This window comes from Pantherophis guttatus, chromosome 6 (genome assembly GCF_059756535.1).
Source record: "Pantherophis guttatus breed Tessera chromosome 6, ASM5975653v1, whole genome shotgun sequence".
NCBI lineage: Eukaryota > Metazoa > Chordata > Lepidosauria > Squamata > Colubridae > Pantherophis > Pantherophis guttatus.
In genome coordinates this window covers 52,583,673-52,611,362 of record NC_142068.1, presented here as the reverse complement: position 1 = coordinate 52,611,362, position 27,690 = coordinate 52,583,673, and the positions used below count along the sequence as shown (strand labels likewise).

The window sequence follows — 27,690 nt, the reverse complement described above, 5'->3', positions numbered from 1 at the left end:
AATTGTTTATAAAGGATACCTAATATCAAAAACAACAACAACCAAAATCTGTAAAATGGTGTATCTATAGTTAAGCTAGAAAAACCCTTACTTTAAGGATAAAAATGTTGGACTGATACCATGAAGGCAGGGACGGGGGGAGGGACGGGGTGGGGGGACGGGATGACTACTAGCACACAAGCAAACAAATAAACTATTACACACATACATTGCCCTTAATTTTTTGAATACATTTATGCATTGTAGGAATCTATGATTAAGTAGTGCTACATGTGACAAATAAACATGTATGATTCTCTCATATCAGGAAGTAACTCATATTTTTAAAAACTATGTTGAATCAGAAATACTTTGAGAATTAGCTCCTTAGCCAATGAATATTTAGTACTGTTTTAAAAATAATTTGAAGTAAAAGTTAAACATTTTATAAATAATTTCTAATGAAACAAACATATATAAGCTGGAAGAGGAAACTTAATAAGCCATTAGTAACGCCTTAAGCATTTCACAGGCATGGCATTACTGGATGTTGTATACATTAAACCTTAATAAAAGATACTGTCCTTCATAAACTTAGGAACAGTGTTTGCTTGACATATTCACATTTCATTTTCACTGAATGCTTTGTCTTACAGTATGAAGGTCAGTTCTCCTTGTCCTCTACCTGGATAATGAATGAAAATGCAAAATATAACTAATATCTGTATAGATTCCTACAATATGAATTCAGGATACAAGTATGTCAACTGCACTTTTTTTAAAAAAACAAACAAACATACCACTCAACTATTCAGCTTAGGGTTTGTTTGTTTTTTTGATGAAAGATTTTGGCCAGCTATGCTAGCACCAGGAACTTTTGTAATTTCAAATTCAGAAAGTAGGGGAAATGGTGGCCTCATTGCCAAAAAGAAAAAAAAATGTTCAATTAAAATTTTGTACCAAAGATATTAATGAACATTTTAAGCAAAGGATTTCAGCTGTTCTAACATGCAAGGCATTTCCCTATGGCTGTCTTCCATAAACATGGTAACATCTCAGTGTTTTTATTAGAGAGTTAGTTAAATGGATGAAATCAGATGTTAACACCAGTCAATGGTCCTTTCCCACCAATTGGTGCATTGCACCAATTGGTGCATTGTGTGCATTCAACACCCTTGGATTCACTTGTTTTGGTATGGGTGGCAATAAATTTGTTCGCAACTGTATTACTTTATTATGAATTATATAACTTGTGTCAGAATATGAAACCACCTATAATCTGGAATATTAACTCCAATTTTTCTCCTCTCCAAATTATACCAAGATGAAAAAAATAAGTTCTTGTGTTATAGAGCTTTGAGTTATACTCCTTTTGATAACAGGGATTTCACGTAAGTGAAATGTATTTAGTGTTTGCCAATGAAACAGTGTATATATTCCGAGGATGTGTTCAGAAATGCCTGCAGTATTTGGTGCAGCATAATTATAAAACAGCCTTTTGTTCTCAGAAGCTGATGCTGGATAGCTATAACTCTTTTTTGTTGTGGAAATAAGACTAGCCTTGTGTCATTAACTGCCATTTTTTAAATAAAAGATTCACAGTAGTTTGACTTTTGATCTGTGAGCTAACTAGAATGACCACCTGCATGAGATATGAGCTGTTATTAGCCTTGCTTTGTACCATCTTATGAACACATCAGGCATTTAAAACAAGGAACGACTTGATATGTGAATGCTCCAATATCTGGGAGAAATGTTCTATCAGAAATATGGATTCCTTACCACTGAAGAGGGAGAAGTATATGCACTGTTTACAAATTGTATCATTAATATATATGCAAGGCCCTAGCATGTGATTGTGTGCAAAAACCTGCAGCACTGGATTATCAACTATTACTCAAGTATTCATTCTAAGAAAAGGAACTGCAGGACTCACTTGTTTAAGGCTGTAGGTAAATAATTTAACTTAACGCAAAGCGCATGTGCGAAGCGAACTGGTTGTAACACCAGTTAAAACCCACCACTGCACACACCCCATCATCAGGGGTGAAATCTAAAATTTTTTGCTACCGGTTCTGTGGGCGTGGCTTAATTAGTGGGCGGGGCTTGGTGGTAAGGTGACTGGGAGGGCGTGGCTTGTTGGTCAGGTGGGCGTGGCCAAGTCAATGTCACTTCTTTGCCCTTTTTTAACCTACAAAACACAACACAACACAACTGGCTCACCCACAATATAAAAGCAGCTGTGCTAGACCCAAAATGGCCCCTGCAACAAGCAGGAACCTCACACAGCCACAAAAAGCCAAAAAACCAACTTTCACACTTTACACACACAAAATTCCACATACAGCTTTGTGAGATTTTGTGTGTTTGTGTAGTTAGAGTGAAACACTACAGAAACACACTAAATCTCAGAAAGCTGCACAAATATTATTTTATTTTAAATTTTATATAAAAGCAGCTAAATTTAAAACTTCCTAAACTTTAAATGGCTAGCTCTAAAAAAAGAACAACTAAAAAAAAATCCCAATTAACTATTTTTTTAAAGCTCCCAAAGGGGAAAAAAACTTACCCAATAGAACAGGGATCTCCAACCTTGGCAACTTTAAGACTTAGGCTTTGCTTTGCTGGCTGAGGAATTCTGGGAGTTGAAGTCCACAACTCCCTGCCTGCTTGATTGCAGGCAGGGACATTCAGTTGCTTGCTGATGCAATTGATTGCAGGGATTACAGCAAGGCGTTGTGACCAGCAGCTAAAGTAAGCAAGCTGAGGGGGGGAGGGAGAGGGATTTTTGCTACCGATTAGCAGGCTGAGATCGTCAGAGCTTGGGAAAAAAAAACTTTTTTTCTTTTACATGGCTCTGGTGATCCAAGCTGCTGGGATTGTCAGAGCTTGGCTGGTCAGAGCCATTTAAAAGGAAAAAAAGGCTCTGATGATCGAGCGGCTCATCTGGGCATGGGGGGGCGGGGGCAGGGATTTTTGCTACCGGTTCTCCAAACTGCGCGCCACCATCGCTACCTACTCGCCCGAGCCAGTCCGAACTGGGAGCATTTCACCCCTGCCCATCATCCTATTAGAACCTATCCTCCCATCTCCCCACCATCCAATCTCAACTGTCAGTACCTATTCTTCCACTCCCAGCATTATTACTGATGAAGCTTCTTGGATGAGAAGCGAAACATTTTCTTCTTCCTCCTCAAGGAAGAAAAAAAAAAACCCAGTCCAGTTGCCTTTTGAGAAAAAAAAAAAAGCATCTTTGAGACTACCTATCAGATCACTGGAAAGATATTTAAGTACCATCAAAAACCTCTCCAGCTATATAAGGTATCTAGCATGAACCTTCTTAAAACAGTTTCCTGCCCTTTCAGAGATCTAGAGTTCTGACTATTTGTATCTTGACCAAAATCCAATTCTTCTATGGCAAAGAATGATGACAATTTATATCATCCCAAATCACAAGCCATTTGTTCTGAGTACACATGTGACTCCTCTTATGAGTTGGACTAAGATCATCTGGAACAAGCCCATCGTTACCATGGAAATCGTGAACCCCCAAGCTTCACTGGTTCATACTTCCAGGACATGAAAGTTGAAATACAATACCTTAGCATTAAAAGCCTAGGAATGTTATGTCAAGCCCAAGTTAAGGACCCAAGAACTACATATCCACACTTAGGCAAAAAAGTCTGGTAGAACCTTTTCTGGTGAATAAATTTTATTAAAAGGCTTAAGCTCACTTCCTTGATGTAGAAAAAGTACTACTCAGCTCTCTGATTTTTGCCACCACGGATAAATAGGACTTTTCTTCTATGAATTCAGTTAGGCATCTTTAATGCTAGTCTGGGGAAAACAGAACTGTGGAAAACTGTAAAAGGAATTTGTCACCATGTATAGTGGGTTCATTAAGGTGGAAACTTTTTGAATGTTTTGAAATGCTGCTTTCCAGTTTTCTTATCACTTCAGCTAAGTTGTTCTTTATGAGGTACACTGCCAAAAGATTGCCTTCTGTCTCCAGATTTTTTTATGACTGCGGTCTCTTCCATTTCTTTCTTAGCTTGCTCGCAAATTTTCATATTTCACCCTCAGTTCTACTATGAAATTCAGACCTGCAAATAATTACTATCCACATTCCTAGTCCTTGTAATACAGTCCTTGTGCCTGTATTGTGACTGACTTTCATCTTTCAATTAGCACCTGGAAGAGAGACTACTTAGACAAGCTAGCTCTTCCTATTTACTTTTGCAAGCTGTGAGACAATAAACTTCCAGCTCTAACCCCAATTAGATAATTATTTACTTCTTTTGTCCTAGCAGGTGCCCACTGCCTGCTAGAAAACTTAATCCTCATCAATATGTAATCTTCTCTTGCTAAATTCAGCAACTATGGAGATGGAGGAGGAAAGAGAGGTTGTGGGGCTATAAAACTTGCCCAATGAAAGCAACCTTTTTTGGAGAGTGTCTTCACTGGATGGACTTACTGTGGCAGATGGATGCGGGGCCTCTGGTGCTATAAGTAATTAATAGGGACAATGAAAAAACAAGAAACTGTTTCAGTCCTGAAACCTCTTTTAATGTCTTCCTGCAAATTTTAAATTAGCTGATAATACAAGGTTTTCAGAAAACATGCTGCAAAAATTGGCAACATATGTCATAGATATTAGCTGAAGTTGGTACTTTAGCTTCTTGCGACTTAGTCAAGCCTAAATTCAGCACATAAAAATTTATAGATCACTTCTGCTGTGCAAGAATTCCTTATTCTTGTTGCAATTTTTGTAACACCTCTTTGCTGGCTTGAGATATATATATATTTCTAAAGTACATATGTCTACTTTAGAAATTAGCTTTTACTTGCATAGTACTATGTATTTTGATATGATGAGGCTTCTGACTACAATCTATTTGAAGGTTTACAACTTCTTAATGATACTAGGTTGTTTTCGTGAAAGGGCAAGGACAAGGATTTCATTATATTTTAGCCAGTGTGATGTATCACATTCTTTGTACATGTTGTCTGAAAGCAATAGCACAGGGAGATATCCACTGGGACCTTGCTGTAGGAGGAAACTACAATTTGGATAATGGTATTTCCAGCTGTACAGATGGTCAAAGTTGATGGTGACTGATAAATAATTCCAGATGATATATAAAAGAAAAATAATGAAACCAAGTACATGTTCATACGGTATTGAAAAGAGCAACTGTAAACTACAGATGAAAATGTGTACTGTACTTAGACTATAATAATATGTCCATAGAAAAAGAAATCTTTAGACATAAGTCAAGTGTACTATAAAGTCAACATAATTATTAAGCCTTTCCTCATTTATTTATTTTTTAAATCTTATTAATTTAATGAAGAAACATTTGAACAGGGATCATTTGAACAGGGATAATTTGTGCAAAAAAGCACTTCTGTCTCTTTCTTTAGTCACCACTTAAAATTTGTCTAAGACACTGGCTGGGGAGAAAGACTGAAGAGCTAGGCCACAGGCCCCCTTATGTAGTAACTATAAAATCAACGTTAAAATAACATTCACTTGGCCACTAGGTAAATATTATGCAATAAAAGATCATACTATTTAATTAAAAACTTCGGTAACAATTAAAAAAAGAGCTAATGTCAATTAGCTTCCTTAGAAGTAAGCACAAAACCCGACATTCCATCTAAATACAAATGCCTTTATATGTCGGCAGAATATCAGATAGGAGGACTAGCTGAATCTCCTTTGGCACAAGAATTCAAGAAACTGGAGGCCATTTCATTTGACTTTAAGTATTTTTAGCATCAAAAAGTTGCTTTTAAATGTGCTTAAAATGTAATTGCTGACTCAAACAATTTTTTTTTAATTAATAACGTGATTTTCTTAAACTGAAAAAATATATATCTATATAATTACATCTTTAATGAAGAAGATATTATTGTATAACTAAAATAAAAGCACAGGACTCAGTTCAAAATATCCGTTTAAAAGAATTTCTTCCTTAAATTTATTTGATAAATTTCCTTTTCCAATAAGTTCAAATATCATTTGAAGTTGCTCAAAGTTTTAGTTACGTTCTGGTTGGAATCACTAATGAAAAAACTTCTCCCGAAAGATCTGTATTTACACTTATGTCTTTAAAATGTTTTCTTTATCATTTAAAAAATAAAACTATGTGTTATGATCGTACAGTAATGTTCTTATACTCCAAATTATAGTACCAATGTTCAAGGAGCTTTAACTTTGAGGATATATTTTATCTTTGGCATCTTTTCCTATATAGTTCCCCTTTTCCAGTTCTATCATAAAGTTTTGAAACTACTAAAAATTAGCACCCTAGAAATTCTAGAGGAAAACAATAATGCTGAAACTGGACTATTGGAATGAAATAAGATTTATTTTTGCATACATTAGTACAGGGGTGTCAAACTCACGGCCCATGGGCTGGATGCGTCACACACTGCCCACGCCTACACCTGCTTTAGCGAAGGACAGAAAAGTCACAATATGTCACGTGATGACGATGTGACGACGCGAGTTTGACACCCCTGCATTGGTAGCTCTCATTCTTTATCTATTGTTTAGAAGATAATTGAAAATATTAAGTTGTTTTGTTTTTTATGACTCCTGAATGGAGACAAATTTAACAAAATATTAAAATATTGTGTTAGCCTTTTAAAACTCGATATGAAGATCAGGGTGAAGAAATAAGTTTCTTGATATGTGACCAGGCAGAATTCTATTGATAACAGAAGGCATTATGTTAGTGAGCCTTATATTTTGTATCAGTTACATTTTGAAAGATTGTAAGTTTGGTAACTGTGAAAAACTACTTATCTTATCTTATCTTATCTTATCTTATCTTATCTTATCTTATCAATACAAGACAGACACAGACTTCAGAGGATAATTAGAACTGCAGAAAAAAAAGCAATTACTACCAACCTGCCTTCCGTTGAGGACCTGTATACTGCACGAGTCAAAAAGAGGACTATGAAAATATTTACAGACCCCTGGCATCCTGGATATAAACTGTTTCAATTCCTACCCTCAAAACGATGCTATAGAGCACTGCACACTAGAACAACTAGACACAAGAACAGTTTTTTCCCGAACCCCATCACTCTGCTAAACAAATAATTCCATCAACACTGTCAAACTATTCACTAAAGCTGCATTACTATTACTATTAGTCTTCTCATCATTCCTATCACCCATTTTTTCCTCCCACTTATGACTGTATGACTGTAACTTTGTTGCTTGTATCCTTACAATTTATATTGATATTGTTTCCTAGTATGATTTGATTGCTTATTTGTACCCTATGACTATCATTAAGTGTTGTACTTTACGATTCTTGACGAATGTATCTTTTCTTTTATGTACACTTGGCCAATAAAGAAGTCTATTCTATTCTATTATCTTGCAAATTCCTAGAGAGTCAGTTGCTATAGTGCTTAAGGCATCAGGCTCAAAACTGGGAAACCATGAATTCTAGTCCTTCCTTAGCCTCAAATTCCGCCAGATGACCTTGGGCTAGTCACTTTCTCTCAGTCCTAGGAAGAAGGCAATGGCAAACTACTTCCAAAAACTTGCCAAGAAAACCGCAGGAACTTGTACAGAGAGTCACCAGGAGTATGCACAAACACATACTCACATTCCAGGATATTATCACTGTGAAATTGATCGGGTAGAGTGCACTAGAAAATTTAATACAATTTCTCATGGTTTTAACACTCTAACATTTCTTACCACTCCTTTTTGCTATTCAAGAAAGAGTTATCTATATCACATTTAACTACTGTTCGTTCACAGTCACTCAGTGGTGAAATGCAACCAGTTCTATCCGGCTTGATAGGCCAGCAGTGGGAGGCTCCGCCCACCCACCCGGACGTCATCACGTCCCATTTTTGATGCTTTGCACATGCGCAAAAGGTCCTGTGCATGTGCAGAGGTGTCGCATGCAAGCGAAGTGAGCACACATTCACACTCCCATTTGTGAACTGGTAGCTAAGGTAAATGGATTTCACCCCTGCAGTCACTATTTAGAAATAATTATATCCCCCATTTTTTCCTTCATCATTCCTCTTCTGTTTCCAACAACAGCTCTATTCATATATCCTTTCCCCAGAACTATATATGTGTCACTAATGAAAAGGAGTGATTTAAGAAAATATTCCAAGAATATGGAATAATACATTCCTTGGTCTTTCAGATGCCATAGTAATATATTTAAATGATCAGGTAATGAATCTATTCAATAATTACGGTAGATAAGAAACTCACCATAGAATATTATGGAATAAAATCAAGATGGCAAATATATAGTGGCAAATGAATTAATGGAGTCAACATGCAGCAAGGTTTTCTCACTTTAGTTTAACAAACTGTGTTTCAACAAAATAAAATGAAACTCTCCAGTTTTCAGTTTTCAGTTGAGCAATTGAGTGCATATCTACAAGGCATCTACTAAGGTTATATAAGAAAAGGCAAACTGACTGCCATTCTATGATACTATTTTCTAGGAATGTTAGGATAAATATTATTCAGAGCCTTCCTTTGCTCCCTTCCTTCCTTCCTCCTCTCCCCTACCCATGATCCTACAATTCAAAATTTGTTTATAAAGCAAATTTAAATTGTTTTTCATAAGTATACTTTTTTCAGTCAATTTTCCTAGCATACTATAAGATTACCACCTCATAGTATCCATCATGTCAGCACAATGACAAAAACTTGTAAATTGCTATCACTTTTACCAATGCATTTACTTATAAAATTAAAAGTAAAACCTTCCTTTCTATTCTGACAAGTAAAACCATCTACATAGGAGTTACTTTTGTAACGAAAGAAATTAAATGCCTTTCTCAAATATATATAAGAAATGACAAAGCTTTTTAAACATCTGACCACATAATGCATTTGTCTGAGAACAGGAACCCATGAATATTTCACAATTTTCATTTGTCTTATGGAACACTTATAAACTAGGAGTCCTAGACAGACTCCCAAGCACACAGTGTCAGAGGTTATAGTTCGTTTTTCTTTTTCTCTCACTAGATGACTTGCAAATGTATTCAAACGCTGTATGAAAAAACTATTTTATTTTGCTGAAAATAACGGACTCCTGAACTCCAGTCACCTGAAAGAAAAGCTGAGGTTCATCAAGCATAAACATGGGAAAATACATTGGTTTAGAAACCCATAAATCCTTATTTGAATCTGCCAACCTGAAAGCGAAGTAAGGCCCGAAAAAACTATTTTTCTTAAATGCTATGTCTGATTAAGCCATATTCTTAAATGACAGCTGAACTTTAACATTAATATGATATTATTTAAACAACTGTATGACTTTTTTTTTACACTAAAAATGATGAATGATTTTTGGACAGCTCAACTGACATAAAGCAAGAAGCCCCTTTAATGAGATATGACAAAATGGAGACATATGCAGAATATTCGTTACAGCTCATATCCCAGCCCTTTCCTGGGGAGGCTATAAGCTTGCCCAAGGATTTTTTATTATTATTATTATATTGATTGTCTACAGGCGCTGAACCATCTCCCTCAATTGCCACTTCCTTTCTCCATGGATATTGAATTTAGCTTGTGCCATTTACATATTATTCTTAATCAGAGAATTTGGTATGCTACAGTTCAGGAACTAAATTGTGTGAGAAGTTTGTGAATTGGATGCAAAGTGCAGTTATGTTATCCTTTGTAATCTGATTGTACAAAGAAGAGGAAAAACAATCCTGTTTTCTCTTTAGAAAGTTAAGGATAAGTAGATACCTTAGACAACATAATATTATAATAATATAATATATATAATATAATTAACATAATGTATAATATAATAACTAATAATTTCTCTTTGTTGGTATGATTGCATTGCTTACAATTTGTAGAAGTGAAAACAGCTCAGTGTCTTGAAATTGCTTTCTCTCTAAAATCTCCGTTCTACCATGGGTAGTAGATGGAAGGAGATATCAAGCAAAGAAGAGATTGTATACTAAAATCACTTCCTCACCGCCCCCCTTTGCAGTACAAGGAGACCACCTGTACAGATCTTGTACTTATAAATTCATGATAAAATTTTTGTTTAAGAAAATTTTATACGGTTTATAATTTATTATGAATTTTTCATATTTGGGAAAGGAAACTCAAAGCACAGAGTTCAAAGAAAAATTAATTAGAGTTCAAATTGTTTCACACTTTGGTAATAAGAATGTGATGCAACACTCTTTTCTTGCACTGCAGGCACTATGCCTTAACAGATGGTTCTGCCCCTAGTTTGGACTTAATAGCTTCTTGGTGGTTTCTAGAAGGTCATCTTCATGTCTCCCTATACTTCTCTACTTTATGAAAAAAGAGAAATTCAGAGGCTGTGTTCTCCATTCTACAAGATAAGTGCAAGAATTCTTCACTGGGTTATTGTATACTTTTACTTATACTTTATTTTAGTTGCCTATCTTATCAGGCCAGTTCCTTACCTGAAAATTCAAGTCATTTGAAATTATATAATACTATGATAAAAATTATGAATTTTATCTATAAATCTAAATGAGAAAAAGGAAGAAAAAGAAAGCGAAAGGATCCCTACCTTGCTCTTACCTTCGTAACATTCCTGTAAGGATTCTTGAACTCTTTCCCAAGTTTGCATCAGTTTCTCTAAGCTGTGGAAGAATAATATTCTAAGACTGAACATGATCAGATATATTGAGTTCAATTTTGTTAACATTAATTGATCCTTGCTGGGCAGAATCTTCACATATTTAATTTTATTTATTTACTAGAATTCAGAGGCCACTTGATTCTGAGAAACGTAGATAAAAAAAGTAAGAACAATACAACAAAAGAAATTGATAACTATCTAGATTATCTACTTGAAATATGAGAATGAAATATGAGATTTTCAACTCACAAACTTCATTATTAAATAAAAATCACTACAATTTTTGTTCTCTAATGGAGAACACTAACAGTGATAGAACACATACTTTCATCCTAAATATCTGAAGTTGACAACTTCTTGAGTAAGAGTGTAGGAAACTCTGTGGCTTGACAAATAGGATATGAACTTGAGCTACCCGGAGTTAATTAGGGCAAGGCAGATAACAATTTAGAAATAATGTAAATAATAATTTTTATGGATAAATAATGTTGAACAATGAACAATGTTTGAACAATAGTCAGAGATAAAACATTTCAGAAGCTCTGCCTATCTTTAAAAAAAAGCATTAAAGAGGCCCATTCATTAATATTATCTATAAATATTGAGTTCCACTAAGATTGTTTTTCTTTTATTTAAACTTACTCTGTCTCGAGCACGCTGGATCTTCTCTCTGTCATGACTCAGATTTTCTAATATGTCTTGACCAATTTGTTCTGAATGAAAGAAAAAAAGAAAGAAAAAAGCCAACAAGTGAAATATAACTGAAAAACAGGCAATAGTTTTATAACATCTGCAATAAAATAGCACAAATTTAAATACATTTGATAAACTGAGACCAGAAAAATTAGAATAATTTTAAAATATCATAAAATGTAAAAAGCTTGTAGTTAACAAATATGTGAACTAGATTGCATAAACAATGGCAGAACTAAGAATTGGTATAATAAATTTATCTTGATTATTTAAATGATAAAAGTTATCAGAGCGCCCCAGAAATTTAAATAAAGTAGGTGTAACTAACTGGTAGCAAATGTCCCCGTAGAATACAGATGAACATGGGCTGTGCTTTTTATGGCACCTAAATCACAGGGCAATATTAGGTTTCATATAATTTCCTATATTTCCATTCCAGGACAGTGGTTGGGAGATTAAACCAAGCTAAAGATAAATTTCCCCAAATATAAGAATTGTGATAAATATAAATATGAGGCTGGTTTAGGCACCAAAGTTTGGTTATTTGCTAGTACTGTATATTGTGAGAGATTTCTATTTGACCTTATATATTTAAGATATTTTGCCTTAGTACTGATCTGGTTTGATCTAACTGTAAGGTTAAGATGACATTATTAGAAAGTCATAGAGGCTCAATTTCTTTTGGATTGCTGTTTTCTAGTAAGATATGTAGTTGCCTGTCAATATTAGATGGGTCAGCCCACTATGATTGTAATCTAGTTTCAACCAGTAAAAAAAAAATTAGATTCAAGTTTACTGACTCTTGCTTCTTGTCGAAGTATTGCATTTGGAACACAGTGGGAAACCTGGAAGATACTTAGAAATTTTGTTTGAATTATTCCTAAATTGATCATACTGTCCTAACTGAGTGCCATATAGCAATTGTGCTCAGGCTTTAGCTTCAAACAACTTAATTGCAGCAGGGATAAACTGTGCTCCTCTGTAAAAATAATAAGTTTGTGTAGCTGATGCACATCTATGTGCATTGAGGGATACATAGTCCAGGTGAGTATTTTTGCTTCCTGAGGCTTGAAAACTATTCCTAGATCTCTAAAAAGCTTGACCTGCTCAATGGATCTAAGTTCCAGATCCTCTGTTTTGAGCACTTAAAGAAAGTAGGACTGTTAGTCTTAATGTAATGTATTATTAGTTCCTTCTCAGTCCAATGATAACATAAGTGATCTCAGAATTCTTTTAAGACCAATGGAGGGTAATAACGGGATTACTGCATCATCAGCATACAATAATAAATAGATACATCTTTGGGCAAACATAGGAGGATGAAAGGTAGAGTTATTTAAATGAAAAACTAATTATATAGTAGTTGAATAAAAGTAGAACCAATACACATCTCAGACTAATTCCTCTGTGGCATTTTTTTGATTACTGTTCTAACCTTCAATCTGGTTTTCTTAATTTTGATGAGCAGCAAGAGTAGCTTTTTGTCAGTTATGATATTTCTTTTACTTTATGTCACAGTTCAGTTCTAGATACTGTAGCAAAAACTGACCTGAAATCGCTAAATGCTGCATAAAGGAATTGTCCTGAGTTGTGGGTATGCTATTCTACAAGGTGTTGTAGCACCTAGGCATAGTCTAATGTTGACTGTCCTTTTGTAAACCCAACCTGTTCTTCCTTCAGAATGTCCTCAGGTTCAACTCAATCTATTTCCCTTGTAGATGTTTGGCATATATTTCTCTGATCTGACTCAGCAAACTGGGCAGTAGTTAGCTGGATCAACTCCTTTGCCCTTCTTATATATTAGTGTTATAATAGCCAAACCCCAATGCTTTGTATCATGGCCAAACAATCAATTGCAGAAAAGTGAAGTTAGTTTGGAATGGGATCCACCATTCCAAATTATTTTTATTACTTCGTATGTAATAAACATATGAGCCTGGGGCTTTATCTCCTCCCAGTAGGGAAGAGAGGTTACATCCAACTCCAAGTCTGCCAGGGAATTATCCATTTGCCTATATAGGGGTCCCATACACTGGCTAGTATATGCGGTGAAGAGATAGTAATGTTGTTGGGAAAAGCTGGTTCTGCTACCCCAGTAGCCACAATCAAGCATTGCCAGTATATTCACATAGCATTCTTTTTCTAAATGTTTGAACTATTTTTTTCTATTTTTTTTTTTCAATTTCACTAGAATGATTTAGGGCAGAGGTATCAAACTCATGTTGTCATGGTGGCATCACATGACGTATTGGGACTCCCCCTCTTCTTTAAACTGGGCATGGGCATGGCCAGTGCATGACGCAACCAGCCCACTGGAGAGTGACAATTTAGAGCATTCCAAGCTTCATGCATTCATGACTGAACCAAACATGTGTTCTTGAATCATGTTTAATTGTAATATGTTGGGGGAGGCAATTAACAATAACTGAAGCTGTCATCCATTTCAGCTAAATAAAGAGATGTGGTAGTTTCCCTGTAACAAAGTTGGTGATTATTGCTGCTTGCTTAGATGTCCACTTAGCATGAGTAGGGCAAAGGTCATTAGTCACTGTTTCAGTGTAGTATGAGAGGAAAAACAATCTATTAAAGATAGTAGATATTTATAGTAATTTTATAAGTTTAAACAATACTAATCATTCCCACTATGTGTAATCATGGGTTGACATAACTAAAGAGGTAAGTTATCCACAGAGACAGGTCATTCATATGGCTTTTGATTCTCTATTTTTAGCTGCATGGAGCATATCTAGAAGCAAAAGGTGGTTCAATATAAGCATTGTGAAAGAACTTTGAAAGAGGTGCTTTGAATGTGCTGGGCTAAACAAGGAACACTTGTTTTTGAAGTGACAAATCCTGGAGAAATTACGAAGCAAATAGTTGGGTATGCAGATACTGCAGACACAACTAGAAGTAGCAGCTGCAGAAACCTAGAAAAAGACACAGCTAGTTTAATAACTATGAAATTTGTTGTAACACAAAGTTTCTTTGAAATGCACAAAACTAAAAAAAAAAAAAGCTATATGATTTTAGAGTAAAATTCTGAGAACACATTTGATCCCTCAGTCTCTTTAAAGAAAGCCAATTTATCAATTGGAAAGTTTAATAACTAATAATTATCCAGTCAACAATTAGTATTATCAATAATCAATAATAGAGAGCTGTCAATTTGATAGTTTATTTTATTTTCATTGCTATGGATGAATATGTCACTAAATAAAACCAAGTAATTTGCAAAATTCTTGTAAAATAAATTCAGATTAACATTCCTATAAATTATATAGCTTTAATGCAAAAGCTTGGATACAAAGATCCATTTGACACATTTAGATTATGGAATAAAACAATCTTCAGTTTTGTGTACTCCTTTAAGAAAATATCCTTAAAATTTACTTTGGAATAATAGCACTACGATGAGGAAATAACTATGATGGTGGTAAATAGTAAGCCAAAAGGTTCATTTCCTTTTAGTGAAAGTTGTTTCCAAGATATAATTCACAAAGCTGTAGAACAAGTAACATTTCATAAATATGGTTTGACATATCTTTAACAGAATAAATTATCCCGAAGTATTTTTAAAAATTGTTTTGATGTTCTACGGCAGCTGTCTCCAACATCAGCAGCCCAGCTAAGGGGGAGAAGGGAACTGGGCTGCACGAGCAGCGGGCATGCACCCAGACACAGCAAAATTGGTTGTCTGTTCACCCATCTATCTATTATCATCATTAACTAATATCTGCAGCAATTCTGAGGAAAGATTGAAGTGGAGAGTCAGTTGGTGTAGTGGTTAAGACACCATGCTAGAACCCCAGGAAACTGTAAGTTCTAGTCCACCTTGCACACAAAGCCAGCTGGGTGAGCTTGGGCCAGATACTCTCATTTAACCCCAGGAAGCAAACTACTTCTTGCCAAGAAAATTGCAGGGATTAATGCAGCAGTTGCCAGGAGCTAAAAAAGTAATTTGAGGCATGCATGTGTGTGCACACATACATACAGTAATTATGAAATGAGATTGAAGATGATTATTTATATTGTCAGTCAGTGTGGTGCAGTGATTAATATTCTAGACTATGAGCTAGAAAATCCAGGTTCTAGTCCAGGCGCAGTAATGGAAGCTCAGTGGGTGACTTAATCCTGTCACTTGCCCTCAACCCAGCCAACTTTGGAAGGTTCTAGTTGTAGAGAGAAAATATATAGATGGAAACAGTGCTTTCATTAAAATGGCAAAAGTAGCATTGTGTTATCAGAACAGAAGCTTTGTCCCTTTTGTACATGTGTGAGATATTATGAAACTAACTTTCATAGTTTTCTTCCTTTGACCCTGGATCAAGAGCCAAAACCAAATAAAAATACTGCACATCAATTAGGTTTTTGTATGGTCACAAAAATTAATAAATCAATTATTAAGTTTACAATTTGTCCTTTGCATAGATTTGCTTATATATGCCTGCATATACTGTAACTCTGTGTTAAAGATCCCAATATGTATCACTTGCATATTTGTGTAATATTGGGATATTAGACAATTGTACATCAAACATTACTTGATTCCACACAATAAAGTTTCTGAAAATAGGACATAGAAGTATATCAATACAAATTCATTTTTTAATCTTTAATATAATGTGATGTATCCTTATTATCCTTTTATTCCTCGTTCTTCCAAGACAGTAAAGAGAACCTATTCACATAAGCATGCTTTAGCAAAGTAAAAGAAAAGAAAAAAAGGGACAACATTGACTGCTATTAATGTTCAAGTCTGCAGTCACATATAGAAATGAATGCACAGTCAAGGAATACTTCAGAAAAATGCTTATAGAAAATAAGTTTTGTTATGGCCAGAAGACCTAAAAGCAAAGAAAACAGATTAACTGCTGAGAAACCTAGGAGTTGGCTTTAATGCCATTCATTCTTTGAATAAGAATTAGCACTGGGTAATCACAGCATATTTATGAGGCCTTTTGCCTGGTCCTCCTCTCCTGTGAATGCTGTATTATTCATTGCATGTGCCCTGACCTCAATGCGCTCCTGTTCTGACAAATCATACTTGATTAAGACAAATCTTTATTAGTTAGCTAGTCAACTTCCCCATTTATCATTTGTAAATCCTGTTCTTCTTTTTAGATACAGTAGAAGTGACTGAGACCATTTTTCTCCTTTAGAAATACTTGTTACAGTCAATAAGTACAAACAAAATCCCAGAAATCGGTAATAGATGATAAAACATCAATTTAATGGGTATAAATTACAAACACCACAGAGCCAGCAAAATAGCATATTTCTGTTGGCTTGAGAAAAATGACGATTAAAATTAACCAATCTTTTCTTTAGGAAAAAATAAGTTTATTGCAAAGTTGGAAAACCAGAGTTCTAAAAAATTTTTTTTAAGAAAAGCAAAATGCAGACTGCTATGCCAATCTGCCGTGATGTTTTCGACCCCGGAGATGTGTTCGGCTGTTAATGAGAGAACGTTCTTCTCTGCCCAAAGTAGCATCTTCCTCGCCTCCTCCATCAGTTGTCTGGAACGAGTTCCCCCCTCTCTGTTGATGTGGGCTTTCGTTGTTGTATTGTCCGTTAGGACTAGAACATGATGTCCCCTCACAGATGTTTTGAAATGACGGAGAGCGAGGTGGACTGCTCGTAGTTCCAGCCAATTTATGTCGTGCCGTAGGTCCCGAATGGACCAGCGGCCCTGGACAACTGACGACTGCAGATGGGCGCCCCAGCCGAATTGACTTGCATCCGTCGTCAGGGTTAAGCGACTGGGTTCCAGAAAGAAGGAGCCCTTCCGTATTGACGGGGAGATCCACCACTTCAGAGACAGACGTACCGTAACTGGTAGGACAACGGTGATGTTCGAACAGGCCCGGTGAGATCTCTGATAGGGCAGGAGGAACCATTGGAGGGGGCGAGTGTGTAGACGAGCCCACGGGACAATGGAGATGCACGAAATTAACTTGCCGAGCAATTGGGACAAGGTGAGTAGGGGCACGGACCTGCGGGAGAGAATCTTGGTCACGGATGACTGAATGCTGAGAATCCTGTCGGGGGATAGGAAAACCCGGCAGCTGATGGAGTCTATGAGAGCACCCAGATGGAGGATGCGAGTGGTAGGTGAGATTTGACTTTTGTTGAGGTTCAGGGAGAACCCGTGTTGTCGCAGGACACGAGAAACGTTCTTCAGATCGAGGACAGCCTGATGACGAGAGGCAGAAAGGATAATGATGTCGTCTAGATAACACATAATCCTGATGGGGACTTGTCGCAGAGATGCAGCTAATGTAGCTAGCAGTTTCGTGAAGGTCCGAGGGGCGGACGAGAGGCCGAACGGCATGGCCCGATACTGGAAGTGCCTGTTGGCATAGGCAAAACGAAGAAACCGTCGATGACAGGGACGGATCGGGACATGCAAGTAAGCCTCTTTGAGATCGATAGATGTCATAAAGTCGCCTCGTCGGACGCCCTGCAGGATCGATCTGAGCGAGTGCATCTTGAAATGGTGGTATTTGACGAACTTGTTCAATGCTTTCAGGTCCAAGATCCCTCTCCAGTCCCCGGAGGACTTGGGGACGAGAAACAGGCGCGAGTAGAACCCGAAGCCCCGTTGTTCTACCGGCACTGGTTCGATAGCGCAGATGTCGAGTAGGTGTTGAACTTCTGCGTCCATTAACGCCCTCTTTGCCGGATTGCTCGGAAGAGGGCACCGCAGGAAGCGGCTCGGAGGGCTGGAGAGGAAGTCCAAGGTGAGACCGAAGCGCACAGTCTGAAGGACCCAAGCATCCGTTGTGGAAGAGATCCATTGGGGCAAAAAATGGAGGAGACGACCACCGATAGGAAGCTCTGCGGAATAGTCACTTGCCCCTCCTGAAAGATCGGTTGGACGCTCCGCGGAACTGGCGTCTGGAGGAGGACTGGCCTCTGCCTCGATCACGGTAGGTAGGCCGATCAAAGGCCCGATCTGCTCCGTAGGAGTAATGTTGTCTTGGAAAGTAGGACCCCCTGGGTCCGGAATCAGGCCGAAAAGGCTGACGCTGGCCATAAGGAGAAAACCGCCTATCGTGGCGCCTGTAGGAGGATGGCATGATTTTACGCTTATCCTTGTCCTCCACAAGGATAGGGTCTAAAGCGTCACCGAAGAGGAGGGACCCCTTGTAGGGAGCAGATGCCAGCTTCCATTTTGACTTGAGGTCCGCCTTCCAATGGCGGAGCCAAAGAAGACGCCGGGTGGTGACATTGGAAACAAGGGCCCGGGACGAAAATTTTGCTGCATTTAAAGAGGCGTCTGCACAGTACTCAGTGGCTGCGATGATTTTATTGATGTCGTGATGCAGCCTGCTGTCCTCGGGTGGGAGCCGTTCCTGCAATTGGCGCATCCAGATGAGCGATGCGCGGGCAAAGAAAGAAGTCGCAGTAGAAGACCTGATGGCCCAAGCAGCGGCTTGGTGTGTCTTACGGAGAGACAGCTCAGACTTCCTGTCCTCGGCCTTGAGGCCATCAAGGACGTCGTTAGATATCACCGAGGAAGACGTAAGGTGGGCCACAGGGGGGTCCACAGCAGGCAACTGGATCAGGTCCTGGAAGGAAGGATCAGAGCAATACAATCGTTTGTCAAGACCGGTGGGAGCCGAGATATAGGCCGGCTGAGACCAGGACCTTTGGACTACATCAGTGAATAATTCCGGACATGGGATAAAATCCTGGTCCGGTTTCTGCAGACGAAATAAGTCACCATGGGGATTGGGATCTGAAGTCTGAGATGATTGAGATGGAGCAATCCCCATGTTAGTTGTAACCTTGGCCTTGTGGAGCAAGGACTTAAACATGGAAGGTCGGAAAAGGCCCGTAAAAGCAGGCCTTTCCGGAGTTAGATCCTCATCCTCGGATAATTCTCCTTCCTCGAGCTCCTCTTCCTCCCAAGGAGAGTCCTCCATTAGGGGATCCGGACGATAAGAATAGGCAAGTCGCGGATCATCACAGACATGAGCCAAGGGAGGATGAGCCCTGGTCGGGGCGTGAGGCACCTGGTGAGGATCAGAAGACAGGATGCGAGACACCGTCTGAGACACGAGATCCTGGATGTCCCTAGAAAGCGCAGGCTCGAGGCCCTCAGATGAGCGAAGGCCGGCTGCAGTTGGCGTAAAAGTAGCCTCTGGAGGGGTCTTTTCCAGATGTCGGGTGGCAGGTGCACAGGACCCCGGGACTACCGACGGAAAGGCCGCAGCTCTCAAGAGCTGGACATCAGAAGAACCTTGCGCCAATCCAGATGGAGCTTGAGGTACAGGGAGTGGCCTGTCTGGAGAAAGATTGCGCTGGGAAGGTTGAGCCCTTTGTTGAGCAAGAAGATATTGCCTTTCAAAGGCCTTACGCTTTCTTTCCTCCGCTCTGTCAGCAGCGGATGAGCGTGTAGTAGGATGAGGACTAGCAGACCTAGCCCTGACCTCACGACTTTTGGAACCTTTGGAGGAGGCCTTAGATCTCTTCCTGGACTCAGGAGGACTGTAGGCCTGCTCGATTTCAGAAGATATGTCCGAATCCGCCATAGCGAAGATGCAGACAGGTAAGAAGCTGAAACAATTTAGAGAAGAATTAATTAATTCATTTGATATTATTACTGTCATTGTAATATCTTGAAATCACCTGTTTCTTCTTCTTCTTTTTTTTTTTTTAATGTATAAACAGGACAACAGAATCACAAGGAATGGGAGGAAAAAACATAACCCAGAACCCATCAACTAGGCCAGAGTGGTGTCAAAACACCAAAAGCCTATTAGCCCCCCCCCAAAAAACCAAGGTTGCCTAGAAGATCAGGCCTCAGCTGAATGGTTATTATTATTACATTGCTCTTAATATCTTAGATATGGGGCAACCTGAAACCCAATCACAAAAGCAACAAATCAATGGCGGGAAAATGCAGGCAGCTTAAATTGGCGCGGGGCTGAAATGAGCTCCGAACGCTGAAAACTCCCAGCGTCAGAAAAGGGACACACTGAGGGAAGCTGTGAGGCAAAAGGACTCTTCGCGCGGCTTGCCTTTAGCCGCCGCAACGCCGCAACAGCAAGGCGCTCTAAAACCCAAGGAAGGCTGACAGGCAGTTCAAATTGGCGCGCGGTTTGATTTTGCCGCCGCGCCATGACCGTTGAGCATTCGAGGGGGCTGTCAATCACGGCAGAAAATGGCGGGCGCGAGGCTGAGCTCAAGCCTCCAAGCGCTGCTAACTGCAGTTTAAGCCAACGCCGTGCAAATTGGAGCCCCATTATTCGGGGAAGGGGGTTTGCAGGGCAATGTAGGGACCCCCGGCCGCCACAGCAAATCGTTGGAGCGGTGTGGGAGGTGAAGGTGGGAATCCGGCTATCCGGATCCCAACGCAGCACCTGGCGGCAAACTTAATCACCCGGAGTTGCCGTGGGTAGAGCTCCGAGGAATAAAGGACTAAGGGAATATAAGTAACGGAGGGGAGTCCCCTGGAAAGAACCCCAGGCTAACTCACCCTCCGCAGAAACAACAGGATAGTCCTTTGAGAAAAGGCTGTCACAGTCTGATAAATCCACACCGCTCAGGAAGGCTAATTGTAGTAAAGAGGTGAAAAAATCCAAATATTGAGATAGTTCATCAGCCAAATTGCTGGAGCCAAGGAAAAAAACCCAGTCTCTCGCTCGACTGAGTGAATGAACTGGAGATTAGCCAGGCAAAGGAGGAGTGGCCAAGGATGTTTCTTAAAGAAACAGTCACCCAGTCCAGCAATGAAGCTGAGGAACTACCCATTATTTGGATTCTCCAGGCAGCGCGCTGGAGAACATAATAATTGTTTCATATTAAAAAAGAGGTAATATGCTTGAAAAATAATCCAACAGAAAGTTAATTTATTTTACAAATACATTTAGAATACAGTAATGTAAAAGGCATATTAATCAAGACTGCTATTTAAATCATTTTTAAAATTATTGATATGGTCACTTGCTCAGATTTGAACAGAATAGATAGCTTTTTGTACAATTTAACCACTTCAGCAGCAATTTCATGTATTAATTTAATTATATAGTAATCTTAATTATAGAGTCATTGGGAATTATTTCTGAATAAAAAACAACTGTGACCTTACAGAACAAATTTAGCAAATTATACAATTTACCATTGTGTAAATAATAGACATGCTTTGTCAAAGATTCCCGCAATGGCAAGTGAATGATACAGTACACCAAGATAAAAGAAATTACAAATCAACCTCAGCTATCATTTAAAACTGTCAGTAAAAACTTGTAAATCTATACCAGCCACAAATTCAAAATGAAGTATTTTTATTAAATGTAGCACAGTACATAAATGTTTAAAAAAATCATGAAAGAAAGAGTCTAAAGTCAATGGTTTTCTCCAGATTTGTTTTGCCATGAAAACAAAAGTTCCTTCTGTCCATAAAAAGAATCTGGATCCTATGAATAGTTCTGACATCTTTCTGACAAAGAAAAAACCTGAGACATCTACTTTTGTCAAATCCTTCTTTGGCGTATAGCAAAACTTTGAGAATCATCAGCAAATCTGTGTATTCTGTCCCTACTTCTTTTTTCTTAAAAACTGGAAAATGTTAATGGCTGCTATAATGTCATATATGGGTATTTTGGATCCAAATAGTCCTGAAATCAGAATTCAGTAACCCCAAATATTTTGTTTTATTTTCATGCTTTGAAAGTTTCTCACCAAAACTTTTTTCCACTAGTGCTTATTAATTTATTTTATGTACAATATTTGTAAACTACCCCAGTTCAGTTAACACTCTGCATAACAAAACAGGTATACAATGAAACAGAATAAAAGAACAAAGAATAATATACCAAACATAAAATATAGCAATTAATATGATTGCTCACTATTATTTAACATCAAATGTGAATTGGAATGGGATGATTTTATTAGTTATCTAGAGTGCCAAGATTGAAGGCGGTGAATCTTCTCCCTGAAAATGTGTATGTCAGACCAAGGCTGATATTCTTGGAAAGCTCTGCATCTTGGTCCACAACCCAGTTACTGTCTTAAGTGGATGAGATGCTCTCAGCATGTTTTCTTTGGCTGTTCAGACCAGATAGGTAGAGACAATTCTGGCAGTGGTTTTGCAGAATTTGTTAACTTCTGTGTACAGGTAAAGGTAATTAATGATCACTATAGCAAACAATTCCACATCCATCCTTTGCGTGGATAATGTGTTTAAGATCTGTCTGTCTGTCTGTCTGTCTGTCTGTCTGTCTGTCTGTCTGTCTATCTATCTATCATCTAATTAAAAATGTTATGTAGTTGAATATAAGATCAAATGTAAGAAACATTCTCTCAGATCTCTGCTTTCTTAAAAATAACCAAACAATTCATCAGAATACTATAATTATGCATGTATAATATAAAATGCAAAAATCATTGGTCTGACAGATTAATATAAACCCCAATTTACCAAGAGTCTTCTCTCAAATATTCAAAATCTGTTAAACTGATGTCAGCATCTCAGTAATTTCACAGTTTTAAAACAGTTAGAAATGTAATGACTACATTGCACTTGATTAAAGCATTTACAGCTCTAATCAAAACCTGACAGTAAGATCAAAGATGATAACTTAAAACTCTCTTCTAATTATGTTTAAAATGCCACACCTCAGGCCTGTCTCTCCTATTCTTTTTCAAACTAAATTCAGCTTAAGAAAGATCTAACACTTCTTAACAGTTCATTATCCAATAAAACTATTCAAAGCTTAAAAGCAATCTACACAATTAGTCAAGACCTCGGGGAGTCCACCGGTAGTCTTTATTACAGGCCTTCATATTAAAACACCTTAATTATATTTGTCAAATGGATTTCATTAAAAACCATCGTCACTTTAATTTTCATATTTTGACAGGGCTAGCATAGACATTATTACCACCTGCCATGCAATGAAGTACAACAAAATTAACAAATTCCTTCAAATATAATGGATTTTCCCCTTTTTTTCCACCTTAACACATTTCTTCCGTCAAGAGAACAAATGGCAGAAATTAAGAACAGTTTAAAACCATAATATCTAAACAAACAATATAAGCTCTAACATCCTTGCAGCAAGCTTATATAGTCAGAAATCTTTTATATTTATATAAAAGCACATACCACATCTGAATTATAAAGACAAGACATCAAACAGAATTCACAGATATTTAATCAAATGACAACCATCAAGACTTGAAAGAAAAAGGCATTCTATGCTGCATTTTATGCTGCTGCCACATTCAGCAATTGGTATGGCTTCTGTGGGCAATAATTATAATTATGGCTGGTTGGAAAGTGCCAAGTTCTCTATATTTTCAGACACAAAACAAACAACTAATAGAGTTTCTACATATTTTACAGCAATTAGCAATATTCAAGGACTATTAATAATTAAAATAGAAAATAATAGTATTGAAGTACTACTTTTCAGAAATGACATAGAGAATTATGTCACAATGAAAACAATATATAACAACTTCATAGGAAAGCAATAACATAAGTATGAAAAATGTAGCAATTTAATAATATAGTTCCTAAAAATTGACCCAATATAATTTTTGTATACTGCACTGCCAGAGTCATTTTATAAGAATTCATTAGAACTCAGACTACTACAGGATAAAAAGTGCAGACTGAAAATGATATAATACGTTTTTGCTTCCATAAAACTATGTTAAGAAAAAGAAATGAAGATTTTTATTTCACATCTGCAGCAACAGTCAATGGGTTCAAAAAAGCAAGCATGCCCAGGAAACTGAAGTTCTGCTCTTCTGTTCATAGAACATTGTTCTGTTCATTGTTCTATGAACATGCAGTGCATGTGATTTTGTAAGATGTGTTTACTCTTTTAAGCTACCCAGAGTCACCTTATGGGGAAGATGGGCGGCAAACAAACAAACAAACAAACAAATAAAAGTGATGCATATTAAAAAGGGATGGGTCTTTGTTTGGCAAGTTATCTCTCTTATTTTGAAACTAGTGAACACCCCGGTTTACATCTCTCAAATATTTTATTGCTTTGTTTAATGTCATAGTAATAATCTTTTGTGTTATGAATATTTTAAATTTCATTAAATAATCTCTGATTATGGAAAACTGAATAGACAAGGCTTTTGCTTTGTCTGTTTAAAATGACAACTAGAATCTTTCCCTTTATTAAAATAAAAGCCGCCTACTTCTAGTATCATCCTTTAAATTCTTCCTTTCGATTTCAATGGGAAATTTATTTACAAATTATTATGTGCAGGTAATCTGCAGTTAGATTCCCAGTCTGAGACTAATAAAAGATGTAAGAATTATTAAGGCAACATCCAGAATATAAGACAGCTCTAAGCAGACTGGTTTTCAGGGTGGTTATCCAAATTAGGGTGTTCAAGTCTGATAAATTCAGTATTTCCAGATATTGAGGACATTCTTTAGTGCTTTATTGCTCCAAGGGCTCTAATTACTATTGGTATTACAACAGATTTCTTTTTCCATAAGCATTCAACCATTTTTTTCCAACTGCTTTATCTCAGTCCTAGCATCACCAGGGATAGTAACATCAATGAACCAGACATTCTTCATTTCAATAACTGTTACATCAGGCATGTTAAGAACAAGATACCTGTCTTTTGGCTCTTAAAATCCCATAAGATCTTAACTCACTCGTTTTCTCAACTCGATGGTCCCAGTAGTTTTTATTACATATAAATCCAAACCTCTGACAAACTTTCCAATGAATAATACTGTCAATTTGGCCATGGCGTTGCTTGTAGTCAGTTTGTGAAATTTTGTTGCAGCCACAGATCAAATCATCAATTGTTTCATCCTTTTTAATATTAAGGGACACTTGCTGTTGTTTGTTATAGTTGAATTTTCATGTTCATGTAATTAGTTGGCAAAATTTGTTCTTGAGCTCTAAAATAAAGCCTTCAGTTTCTTTCTTTCACACTCCAGATCTTAATCAACTTCATGTGGGGTTTTTGATCAGGTTTTCCTTCTATATCCTTCAAATATTTACCATGCTTTGGCTTATTCTTTTCAATTGACAAATTGGTTTTCAATGGTTTCTTTTTTATATTTAGCCTTCAACTTTGTTGTTTTCAAATGCTTTCCTTGATTGAAAACCTTTAGTGAGGGTTCTTTCCTTTTCTTAAAGTAGTTATTTATGTCATGCTTTTCTTCCTCCAAAATTTGTAGATATTCTCTACAGCTCTTGGCAAATGCAACCAATTAATAACACTATTTGGATGCAAAGCATGGTGCATGGTCATTAGTTTTCTTGTATTCCGATCCAAGTTATCAAGTTCCATCCAGGTCTAGCATCTATTTATTGTTGTTGTTGTTGTTGTTGCTCCTGCTGCTGCTGCTGTTTGTCACACAGTCAGTCACATGTTTAGACTGAAGTTGGTATTTGTAACCACCAATTGAGTCCTTCCCAAGGATCTGCAATAGGCAGATATAATGTAAGCTGCTTCAAATAAAGTTGGTTTTTGCAATTGACTGATGCTGTTCAAATGGTGCTTCAGATGTTTTGGGATTGCACCCAAAGTACCTATTATTATTGATGCTATCTTTGCTTTCTTTTGCCATAGTCCTTCTATTTCTATTTTGTGATTTTTCTCAAGTTCTTTTTCTTCTATTCTGCTGTCTCCAGGTACTATCAAGTCCACTACTCAGATTTGTTTATCTTTCTTACTGACAATTTCTTACTGACATAACTGGGGTGTTATGGAGCAGGTATCTAACTATTTGAATTCTAAAGTCCCAGAGCATTATAATTTCTTCATTTTCTATTACTTTGTCTATTTTATGGCCCACCAGTTCTTGCTCTACAGGCAAGGTATTTCTTGCAGATATTAAATTATTTGTGAGAATCACTCTTAATTAGACCCTATGCATACATAAAAATAATTAACATTGATATAATTGGATTTTAAAACAGAACTTTATCCCAACATACTGTATTGCATAAAGTCATTTTATAGTAATTTTTATAGTAAAATTACTATTTTACTTTTTTTACTAATTTTATAGTAAAATTTATAGTAATTTTATAGATTTTAGTATCTTGAATATTCAAAAATTCAAACAGTAAAATAAATAAACAATGAAAATAAAAAAAATAATTCTAAAAGCAAATGGATTCTTATGCTCTTGGGACACTTAGGACACTAAGGAACAAAAACTGTGAACTTGTACTAGGCTCATTATAACTATAGAATACATAATTGTTATTTAGCTTTCATAAAATATTTTTGTAGCATTTTTACTTTTTCATGAAGTATTAGGGCTCGCAACCTGGGGGGTCCTCCTGGACTCACAGCTGTCTTTAGAAGAGCACTTGACACCTGTGGCCGGGAGGGCATTTTATCAGGTTCGCCTGATTCGCCAGCTGCATCCCTTTCTGGATCAGGACTTGTTAAATACGGTCACTCATGCCCTCGTCACTTCCCGCCTGGACTACTGCAATGCTCTCTACATGGGGCTCCCCTTGAGGAGCACCCGGATGCTCCAGCTGGTCCAGAATGCGGCCACCTGCGGAGTGACGTGGCGCTCCCATGTGACCGCCCTCCTGCGCAAGCTGCACTGGCTCTCGGTGGTCTTCCGGGTGCGCTTCAAGGTTTTGGTTAACACCTTTAGAGCGCTCCATGGCTTAGGACCGGGGTATCTATGAGACCGCCTTCTGCCACCAGTAGCTCTCACCGACCAGTACTCTCCCATAGAGAGGGACTCCTCAGGATGCCGTCGGCCAAAGAGTGTCGACTGGCGGCCCCCAGGGGGAGAGCCTTCTCTGTGGGGGCACCCGCAATCTGGAACGAGCTCTCCCCGGAGATACGGAGGATCCCGGATCTGCGCGCTTTCCGCCGTGCCATCAAAACATTTCTATTCCAGCAGGCCGGCCTGGCCTAACCTCTCTTTTAAATTGTTTTTAAAAAAAATTTAAAAATTTTTAAATTTTAAATTTGTCTTATGAATTGGGGTGTTTTAAATTTTGTTTTCCGGGCCAATTATTTAATTGTATTTTAATGGTTTTTTAACATTTGTATTATATGTATTTTATTTGGCTGTTCACCGCCCTGAGTCCTTCGGGAGTAGGGCGGTATACAAATTCAATAAATAATAAATAATAATAATAATTATATTTTGGATCCTCTCAATAAGGAATAAATCATTTTCTTAGTGGTAAGTTATTTATTAGGTAAATTTACATCTTGTAATTATGACAAATAATATTTTGCACAATGTTGTAAAACCAGATATCATTTCCATTATAGGGAACAGATACAAAACATAACATAACTTTGTTCACATCTGTTTTATACTGTTTGAAATCTGTCAGCAAAAAAATTATTCTACAGAAACTGGTTGTTGAGTCATAGAGAGATC

At 37.4% G+C, this 27,690-nt stretch overlaps 1 protein-coding gene across 4 annotated transcripts in view; it reads right to left on the bottom strand.

Annotated features, from left to right (window-relative positions):
• Positions 1-27,690, bottom strand: part of VTI1A (vesicle transport through interaction with t-SNAREs 1A) — a 227,356-nt gene that overhangs the window by 55,748 nt on the left and 143,918 nt on the right. For 2 of the 4 annotated variants that reach the window (XM_034440119.3, XM_034440120.3), the window contains 2 exons: positions 11,271-11,341; positions 10,557-10,629 (listed from right to left, as the gene is read on the bottom strand). In XM_034440119.3, the coding sequence (XP_034296010.1) occupies positions 10,564-10,629; positions 11,271-11,341 (137 nt within the window). In that variant the 3' untranslated portion in view covers positions 10,557-10,563. The remainder of the gene's footprint in view (positions 1-10,556; positions 10,630-11,270; positions 11,342-27,690) is intronic. The other 2 variants (XM_034440117.3, XM_034440118.3) reach the window with 1 other exon arrangement.